The sequence below is a fragment of the Arachis stenosperma genome, chromosome 6, assembly GCF_014773155.1.
Source record: "Arachis stenosperma cultivar V10309 chromosome 6, arast.V10309.gnm1.PFL2, whole genome shotgun sequence".
Classification (NCBI taxonomy): domain Eukaryota; kingdom Viridiplantae; phylum Streptophyta; class Magnoliopsida; order Fabales; family Fabaceae; genus Arachis; species Arachis stenosperma.
In genome coordinates, this window is record NC_080382.1 from 134930023 (window position 1) to 134939539 (window position 9517).

The window sequence follows — 9517 nt, forward strand, 5'->3', positions numbered from 1 at the left end:
GGGCTGGCCAAATACCGTCCAGTCCATCAATCTCCGGTTACCTACCGTAACAATATGTAATATATGTAAAATAATTAATAAAATGATTAATAATATTGTATCATATTTAAATTTTTATTTTAATTTATATTATATATATGATGATGGTTATATAAATTTTGAAATTTAATTTTATTTATTAAATTTTAATAATTATTATAAGGACAGGTAAGGATGAGACAGGTATTTGCAGAGGTGGGTTAGAATTTAAAATTTTACTACTCGCGGATAAAAATAAAAGCAAATTTTATACTGATTATTATAGAACGAAACAAAATCAGATAAAGAAAAAACCCGACCTTACCCGCACTGTTGCCACCCTACTCCTTGATAAGTTTGAACCCTAAAATTAAGTTTCATTTGTCTAAATTAAATAAAGTTTAAAGAATGCCTCTTACAGATAAATTGTGTTGTTAATAGATATCTCAGTGCAACAATGTCATTTAGTTATTGATGATATCTTTTTGTTTTAATGTATGAGATGCAATTAATTAGTTTAATCAATTATGCTTTTATTTTTTCTTGTTACATGATTCAACTTGGCACCTTGTTCTTCGCCATTGATTTTTTAATTAATTTTGTCAATAGATTGGGATTGTAATTTGTTACTTTGTAAGTAAACCTTTGCAATTTTTTTCCTGAAAAAAATTTCAAAAAGCTACAATTTTTCTTAACAATTTTATGTTTTTTTACGGACAAATTTGAAAATTATTTTCCACATAAGTAACAGTTTATGGATGCTACTTTTAAGTGGGATGAATATATATTTTTTAAATCGGTTTTGTTGCATACGCAATAAATGAAACAACTTCTATAACAAAATCATTTACAATAAATTGTTTAGAACAAAATCATTTAATAAACTTTTTATCCAAAATATAATCTTATTGAAAATAATAATTAATAAAAAAAATTTAACAATCCTCTACAATTACCGGTCAATATCTAGTTTTAGTATTACTTCCTCTTATTTTAAATAAGTGTTTTGTTTTAATTATGCATATAGATTTAAAAATGACTAAAAATATTTTGAGTTTAGATAAAATAAATTGATTGCATAAAATTTTCTTTACCAACTCTTCATTTATTAAACTTTTTTTGTTATAAAGAAACGAAAAAAAAAAAACTCTTAAATCAAATAAAATATCTAACTAAATTCAACCAAATTGTTATAAAGTATTTCACATTTAGGCATCATCGTTTATTGGACTCTTCTTACTTATTTATATACTCCTCTTACACTCCTAATGTTTGAATTTCTGGTCATGGTCTTCTTCTTACTTACTTACTTATTTACTTATTTACTTATCCTCCTCTTACACTCTTAGCGTTTGGATTTTTGGTTTCATTTGTTTCTTTGTAACATATGTTCTTTTTTATATTTTGAGATGGACAATTATTTACCCAGCAAAAGAAAAGAGGAATTTAACAAAAGAAGGGTGCATACTATATAACGCCATAAGTTAAAAGAAACATGATTCAAATTAAAATATTTATTCGTTGAAGTAATTTTGGTGAATTAATAAGATATTAGAGGAATTATTGTTTGGACGAAGACAATTCAATAATGGGGGCCGGGGGAATATACACGTACGCATGCATATAAATATTTCAATCACGGCTTGTTCCTGTTCTCATCATGCATTATCATTATCGTGCTTTTGTTGATGGTGATGAAGTAGTTTAGATATTCCCACCTCATCATCAGCGCTTCCTGAATTTCCTTGATCAGTTGATGACGAAGATGGCTCAACATGCAAACCGTGATGATGATGACCACCTTCCTCTGTTTTCTTCTTGATTTCTTCGTCGATATGAACATCATCTTCAACTGATATCACTACAGTCTGCGTTCCAAAAGGACCAGGAACAATGGTTTCCTTAATCTTTTTGTGCTCATCGATGTGAATGATGTCGGTTTCTTCAGTTTTCTTCTTCCGCTTCTGAACCCAGCAAAACAGCGCGAATGCCAGCATTGAAAGACACAAAAGGCCGCCCATGGAGACAATCACGACGATAATGACGGTTGGGTGGTTGGGAGTAGGCGGTGGCGGGACCGGGGATGGGGGCGGGCGAACATGAGGGGGTGGTGGAACAATTGGATGATGCGGCGGCGGTGGTGGGAGCAAATGTGGTGGTGGAGGACTAAATGGATGAGACGGCGGAGGTGGTAGTGGTGGATGTCCACGTGGAGGTGGTGGAGGAGGAGAAAACAGATGAGAGGGTGGTGGTGGAGGGGTGAAGGAGTGGGAAGGAGGTGGTGGAGGCTTAAAGGATGGTGGTGGTGGGTTGAAAGGGTGAGAAGGTGGCGGAGAAGGGTAGAATGGGTAATTGAAGTTGTTGGGATTCAAAGAGGCCATAATGGATCTTATTCTATATGTGTAATATGTGATTACTGATTATGATTGGAAAAATGTGTGTGGTGTGATCTGGCTTGGGTGGCCTTTTGTAGTGTTGATCTATTGAGTGAGAAATTATGCAAGTTTTAGTAACTTGACTCGCGTGCTAAGTTTGTGAATGGTTGTTTGAAGTGGAAAACACTTCTCATTGGACCTCATTTCCTTGCTTATTTTGGGTTTGTAGCTTCTTCTACCTTGTTTCTTCATTTACATTGCATTGGATGATGAAAAACTTCAAAAACCTGTGGTGCAAGTGAGAAGGAGAACTTGTTGTATGACAAAGCCATGTTTGGCTCTTCAAAAGAGTTTACTTAGCTCACTTAGAATTCTAGTTCTACTAATTAAACTATCTTTATTAGTATCACTTTCTCATTAGTTTTTTATGGAGAGGGAATGACAAAATGTATAACGGAAACTAGGGGATTTTTTAAATAAAAAATATTTAGAACATAATAAAATTAATTTAAAATAGTTTAAAATTATTTTATTTTGTATTCTTTAATTATAATTTACTATATTTTGTATTTATTAACCGGAGATGCTCCATAAAGACACAGAAAATATCTGTTTTAAAAAATATTTTTTAATAATTAAAATTTAACACATATAATCACTTAAATTATGTTATTTTTGTTAAAATTAGATCAGATAAATTAATTTGACTGAAAAATAGTAAATTAAATTTTGAATCCGTCTAAATTAATATTATTTTTTTATAAAAAATGACTACAATACCCCTACAATATAAAATGATTAAATTACTCTTATTATATATATTAATTTTAAAAATTCTAAATTCTAACACTTTTTTTAAATCTCTTATTATATATAATAGAGATATTTTAGTTGTGTTTTATAATAGAAATATTATAGTAATTTTTTATAAAAAATATTAATTTATACCAATTTAAAAATTAATTTATTAATTTTTTTTGTTAAATTAATTTATCTAGTCTAATTTTAATAAAAATAATATAATTTAATTGATTATATGTATCAAATTTTAATTTTTAAAAAATATATTAAAAAACGTTTTTAATATCTTTTTCTAAGTAACTTTTTTATTAACCACTGTTAGAATAAATAAATAATATTAAATATAATAAATGTGTAATTATAATTATTGAAATTATGAAATTCCATTTTATAACTATGCCCCCTAAATTATTACCAGAGACCGGGCGAAGGCTAAATTTTAGCAGTCCATCAATAATACCAAAACTTTAGACAGAAATTCTTTTCGTTGTCGCGAAGTATTCTAGTTATTACTTTTTTTTTTTTCTTCTTTTTAAATTTTCTGCTACTGACAATTGCTTGTGGCTCGACCGATGAAATGAAATGGAACATGGAGATCGAGGAAATCGAAGCGATTCTAGAGAAAATCTGGGACCTTCACGACAAGCTCAGCGACGCTATTCACTCCATTTCCAGGTCTCACTTTCTTAGCTCCGTCAAATCCCTTAAGAACTCTCACAACATTCGCACCGGTAACCTCTCCGCCTCCGCCACCGCCGCCGATGATTCCGCCACCGCCGAAGACCGCGTCGGTTTCGTCTTCGTCAAGGACTTCCGTCCCGAAGACGATGATTCCGCCCTTCACGAAGCCAAGAGCCTTAACGCTATAAGGACTGCGCTCGAGAACCTCGAAGACCAACTCGAGTTCCTTCATGTGAGTTCGCTTTTCTCTTTGCCTTCCTTTTATTTTTGTATATTTTTATTTTAATTTCTTCTTTGAGCAATTTCGTTTTGTTTTTCGTGATTCGGCAAAATTTGACATGAATTAATGTGTTACAATGCGGTCATGTTCTTTTGTGGTTGTGTTTTGCTGCACTTCTAGGGTTCTGGTTCACTCCTAATTAGGCTAGAATAACTTATGACAATTGGAAGCTAAACCACAGTTTCTCTTGGAATTTTGTCTCAATTACCTTACAATGCATTTGGAAAGAGGGACAAGGTGATAGGACACTGAGTCATGGACACTGAAATTCCACTGAGATAGTGTATTCCATTCTTATCGTGTGCGTCTATCTCTGTTGCATTGCGACCAAATATATTTGTGTTCTTCTGTGTCTGTGTATTTTTGTTTCTGAGACACCAATCAAATGGAGCCTAGGTTATTGCCTCCTCGGTTCTACACATTTAGTGAAATAACATGTAGACATGGCCAACGATTTTCTATGAACAATACTTTGCTGACTTTAAAGATTTAGGTTTAGTATTCTCCAATTATAGAGAACACGTGATTCACCGAACAACTCGTGATTATTTAGGAGATAAGTGCAAATGTGTGTAGGATTATTGGAACACTTGAAGTGATATACTAATGCTGTGAGGTGAATTTGAAATATCGTGGCACCACAACTTGAGTATGTCATACTATATAATTTTTGAAATATGATGCTGACTATGTTTGAATATGCTGGGTGTATAAATGTATATTGAAACATTTTGGTTGTGTACTGGACAATAGAACAAATGAACTGACTCCAAGCTTATCCACCCATGGAAACCGAAGGAAGATAGAAGCGTGTAATTGAATTTTATTTATAAGACTCATTTAAGTTATTGAAAAATGTCAAAAGTGAACACTTGCATTGATGTATTTCAGCGGTATTGTTTATGTGTTGTCTTTTTGGTGGAAGTGGACATTGTCACTCTCTTTTTGATAATACCACTTTCAATTTCATAAGATTTTGTTTGTCAATTTGAGTGTGTCAATATCCACTCTAGAAGCCAACTTTCAAGATGGCCAACTGTGGACCTTGCACTGGATTAAGTGCCCATTCAGTGTAACCTTCGAGACTCGAGAGGTGTAAATGAAAGTAGTACATCCAGAGAAAGTATCTGGTGAAAATAATTTTCTCTTTTCCATTTACCAATGTAAAACAACCAGGCCATAAGTTTTCTGTTAACTCCTGACTAGTGACTCAAGTTGGTGCCACTGGCAACTGTTATTTGCTTCTTTCAATTTCCTGTCTTGTTCCTGTTAATGTTTGTTATCGATCTTTCTTTCGACCATTTTATAATTTATGCCCTATTTTTTTTTTCGCTTCTAAGAACTTTACTTCTCCACTGCCCAAATGTTGGGAAATGGAGTACAATTATATGGTGTGAATTCTTCTCTTTTGCTCACAATTATTTATTTATTTATTTATTTTTCATTTGGTAAAAACTGTTAAAATAATAGGTGTCAAGTAACTCTGCAAATAGAAAATTAGATAACACGAGTGTTTCTATGTTTTATTTTATCATGTATGGTGCACGGTGAATCCTCATCTTCTCCACAATATATTGAGTTGTGGTTGGAAAAAGAAAATGAAAATTGTTATGTAAAATAGTTGCTGAATAACTTTGTGGTGATTCAACTATGTTTGTGATCTTGGATGGATTGTTAAGGCAATTTGGAGTCTTGCTTTCAACATAAACCACAAATAGCCACCCACATTCTTTGAATATAGTTATATTATGATCCTGTTACTAACACAAATAATGAACCTGGGTGAATATCATGCTTGTTCTGCCAGAGCTCCACATATAACAAATTTGATTGCCTATAAGCCTGTGATTGGTTCAGTGGTTCCTTTTCTGGTCCTCTTAAGTGTGTGTAGTTCATTTATTGTTTGTCTTTTCTGAATGAACTTAACCGTCAACAAAGATGTAAATACATAATAATCAATATATGCCATCTCTCCTTTAGTTTCTACTGAAAAATAAGAATACTTTTACTAATCAGTTAAATGTTAGATCATGGTTATTACTATCACCCTTTGATATGGCTAAATTTTGCACGATTTGTTCTTAACCTGAATTTCAATCTGAATGTTTTAGACCATTCAAACGCAGCAGCGTGTTGAGAGAGATGCAGCAATTGCCCGATTAGAACAGAGTAGAATTGTTCTTGCAATGAGACTGGCAGAACATCATGGTAAAAAATATGAAGTTATCAAAGAAGCTCAAGCTTTTGTTGGAGATGTACATGATGCAGGTCGGCTTGTTTCACCTGAAATTCTTTGTGGACAACCAAACTGTTCTGAGAACTTTGTGACTGAGAAAGGGAAGAATTCTAATTTCTTTTACAATGTTTTTGTCTCAAGTTTTAATTTTGTGAAGAAATCTTTTGGATTGGATCATATGGGTGGAATAGTGGGAAATGCTGCTTTGGTTGCTGTTAGCATGATTGCGTTGCTTCATTTGCATCAGATTAGTTATCATGACCATCCGTTCAGGCACGAAGATGGAGTTCACAGCAATAGAACTTTCAGAACAACAACTGAGGGTTCATCATCCGAATCCTCTTCCTGTAATTTGGATGTATTGTTGGCCAGGGGCTAGGATTAAAGAAAAGCATTCTAATCTTTTGGAGAAATTAGTAGTGCGTGATGGTTTTAGTTTACGAAGGGTTTTTTCTCTTCTCTTTTTTTTTTAATCCTTTTTTTTGTTGTTGGTTTCTCTGTCTTTGTTGGTATCAGCAGTGTGGGTCTGTGGGGACTGGGGAGGAGGGTAGGCCAAAGAGGAGGTAAACCTGCTTCCTTGAGATTACTACTTAAATCTTGCAACCTGTCTTTGTTCTTAGGCTTCTTGCACCGAAAAGTTTGTTTAGTCGAGAATTGATGTGCAAGGTATAGGTCATTTTCTTTTAAATGAATTCCTTGGTGTGATGATGGTGCTTCAAATATTTTGGCTAAGATGTTTTCATTATGGTGGAAGTCAAGTTGTGATCCATTTTCCTGCTAGCTAGTTATAGTTTGTATCTGTTTGGTAGATGCGTTTCGATGTAAAGTGAGAATTCAGGAATCTACATTTTCTTATTCGATGCTGCTGCCTTTAAGGAAATCTATTATGTGTTATGGTTGGGAATTGGGATAGTGATCACTGCAATATGAGTTGCCTTGTTATGTATTTTCCGGTTACACGTGTAATATATATGCAGCTTCTAGGAAAGAAAGAGCACCGTTTTTTATTTGAATATATTTTCTCATGAAAATAATAGTAAACATAATACGTTCTCAACCACCACGGACGGGAGATTCAGATATGTGAAACTGGTTTTGAAGATTTAGATATTTTATTAAAATTTAATCCGAATTTAGTATATATAATAAAACAATATGTTTATATACACAATATACTTTCTTAAAAGAAAATTATTTTTTTGGAGTTTTTTATATCAATATTTTTTTAAAGATTAATCGTCTAAACCGTTAATTCGAACCATTTAACAAATTTTGACCAGTTTGATTGCTTCTTGTACAATTGATGCGTAAACATCACCGAGATTAGACATTTTCAGTTAGATAAAAATTTATATACAATTTTGTCTTCCTATAAAATTAATAATTAAATTCTCAATTATCAACTTCACTTTAATATAACTTCTCCACATTCTAATTCACGACGATTTGATTCTTCCACCTAATTCACAACGATTTTATTCTTGCAGTACTGCCAACAACTATAAATTCTTAAGCAACATGAGTAAGATCATGACAAAATTCCATTCAACTCCTCTTCTCCATTTAGCTAGCAATCTACATATAATTGAGATTTTAAAATAAACAAATAAACAACGTAGATAAAGCTACCATTAAAAAAAATAAATACAACCACCTATTTCTTATTCTTATTTATGTCATAAAACAAAACCTAGTTAGTAATTTGCATACCAAAGACAGCACCATGCATGTAATTATTAAAGTACCAAATCTGTGTCTTGGAATCTGATTCACTCTCACAGCACCACAAGAGGATCCGAGCCTAGCAAAATTTCTTCAAAATAATCGTCAACCTGGTACAAACTTGCAGTACCAAGCTCAATGTGGTCACCAAACTTGAAACTTTCACTAACAAAGACCCGTGCAGAAGTAGTTTCATCATCAAACATTGTAGCCACACACTCATCATGCAAAGTTGCAAAGTTAAACATGTCATTCCCCAACGTCTCATCATCAAAGAAACTCGTCTCCCCCTCACACTCTCCATCGTTTTCTTTGTGGTGCTTCTGTGGTTTTCCTGTTTTGGGACTTGTGGAATGGAGAACCGAAGTAGGTGATGAAGACATGTTGACGAGGCACTCATCTTCGCATGATGAGTCGTAGATGTCTACATTCTTTTCTTGTGATGGTGGTGATATCGGAAAGTTGGTTAGAGCTTTCGGACCGCGAAACTTGATCGCGGCATTATCATACTCCCTGGCAGCTTCTTCGGCAGTGTCAAAAGTTCCTAGCCAAACTCGGATGTGCCGGTTTGGATCTCGAATCTCGGCCGCCCATTTACCCCATGGCCTTTGTCTTACACCACGGTACTTTCTGCCATTATTGTTGTTATTGGTGGTGGTTGTGGTTGGGGTGGTGGCGGCGGCCACAGTGGTCTTCACTGGTCGCCGGCATGAAGGGGAGGATATTCCGGCAAGCCTCTTTCGGGAATTGGTAACGGTTTCGCAGGGTGGGTGAATATTAATTTGGTTGATGTAATGCCTCACCCTTTGGCGAGGGAAGAACTCTTCTTCTTCGTCACCGGAAGAGTCAGTAGCATCTTGATCAGTTAGAAATATACGAATTACTTTAGGCTTTCTGGAAATGGAATCATTGAGATGGACAAGATCAAAATTTTTCTTTTGTTTCATAAACTTGTTGGTGACACTGCGATGTCTAGTTTGTTTTATTGGGATGCCTTGTTCCATAACTTTTATTTGTTTTTATTTTGTCATTTGAAGAGTACGTGTATTACTTATCAAAACTATATTAACTGATTTATCAAGGGAGAGGAAATTTTTTTTCCAGAGAAATCAGAGCATCAGGAATGAAAAGTATAAAATAGAAGGTACTAAAATGAAAAGAGAAAAAAAAAACTAGAATTAATATAATAAAATAGTATTTAAAACAGATGTTATCAATGCTTAATGGTTAACAAAACCAACAAAGAGAAAGAAAATACCTTTGAACATGATGAGATGATGAGAATCAAAAAGAAAATCACAACCACATTGGGATTTAAAAAAAAAAAAAAAACTGAAACTAATGGATGATTCAAACAGTATTTTGAATGCTCTAGTTGAAGAGACTTTAGTTGAAACTCCTTTT

General features: G+C 33.5%; 3 protein-coding genes across 3 annotated transcripts; 1 reads left to right on the forward strand and 2 right to left on the reverse strand.

The window, feature by feature from the left end:
- Positions 1-1514: 1514 nt before the first annotated feature.
- Positions 1515-2439, reverse strand: LOC130936428 (protein TRACHEARY ELEMENT DIFFERENTIATION-RELATED 7-like). Its single transcript, XM_057866495.1, has one exon. The coding sequence runs from the start codon at positions 2397-2399 to the stop codon at positions 1677-1679; it is 723 nt and encodes a 240-aa protein (XP_057722478.1). The 5' UTR covers positions 2400-2439; the 3' UTR covers positions 1515-1676.
- A 1222-nt stretch (positions 2440-3661) lies between these two features.
- LOC130932698 (plastid division protein PDV1) lies at positions 3662-7273 on the forward strand. The gene is made up of 2 exons (XM_057862096.1): positions 3662-4107; positions 6267-7273. Exons 1-2 carry the CDS (start codon positions 3772-3774, stop codon positions 6768-6770), a joined length of 840 nt encoding a protein of 279 aa, XP_057718079.1. The 5' UTR covers positions 3662-3771; the 3' UTR covers positions 6771-7273.
- An 893-nt stretch (positions 7274-8166) lies between these two features.
- On the reverse strand, positions 8167-9117 carry LOC130934707 (ethylene-responsive transcription factor CRF1-like). Its single transcript, XM_057864249.1, has one exon. It carries the CDS (start codon positions 9115-9117, stop codon positions 8167-8169), a length of 951 nt encoding a protein of 316 aa, XP_057720232.1.
- Positions 9118-9517: the final 400 nt, after the last annotated feature.

Bases quoted from the DNA above. Each gene is read 5' to 3' on its own strand.
- LOC130934707 (XM_057864249.1), bottom strand. From the start codon at position 9,117: ATGGAACAAGGCATCCCAATAAAACAAACTAGACATCGCAGTGTCACC.
- LOC130932698 (XM_057862096.1), top strand. From the start codon at position 3,772: ATGAAATGGAACATGGAGATCGAGGAAATCGAAGCGATTCTAGAGAAA. The intron at 4,108-6,266 runs GTGAGTTCGCTT...TGAATGTTTTAG, and splicing joins ACCAACTCGAGTTCCTTCAT to ACCATTCAAACGCAGCAGCG.
- LOC130936428 (XM_057866495.1), bottom strand. From the start codon at position 2,399: ATGGCCTCTTTGAATCCCAACAACTTCAATTACCCATTCTACCCTTCT.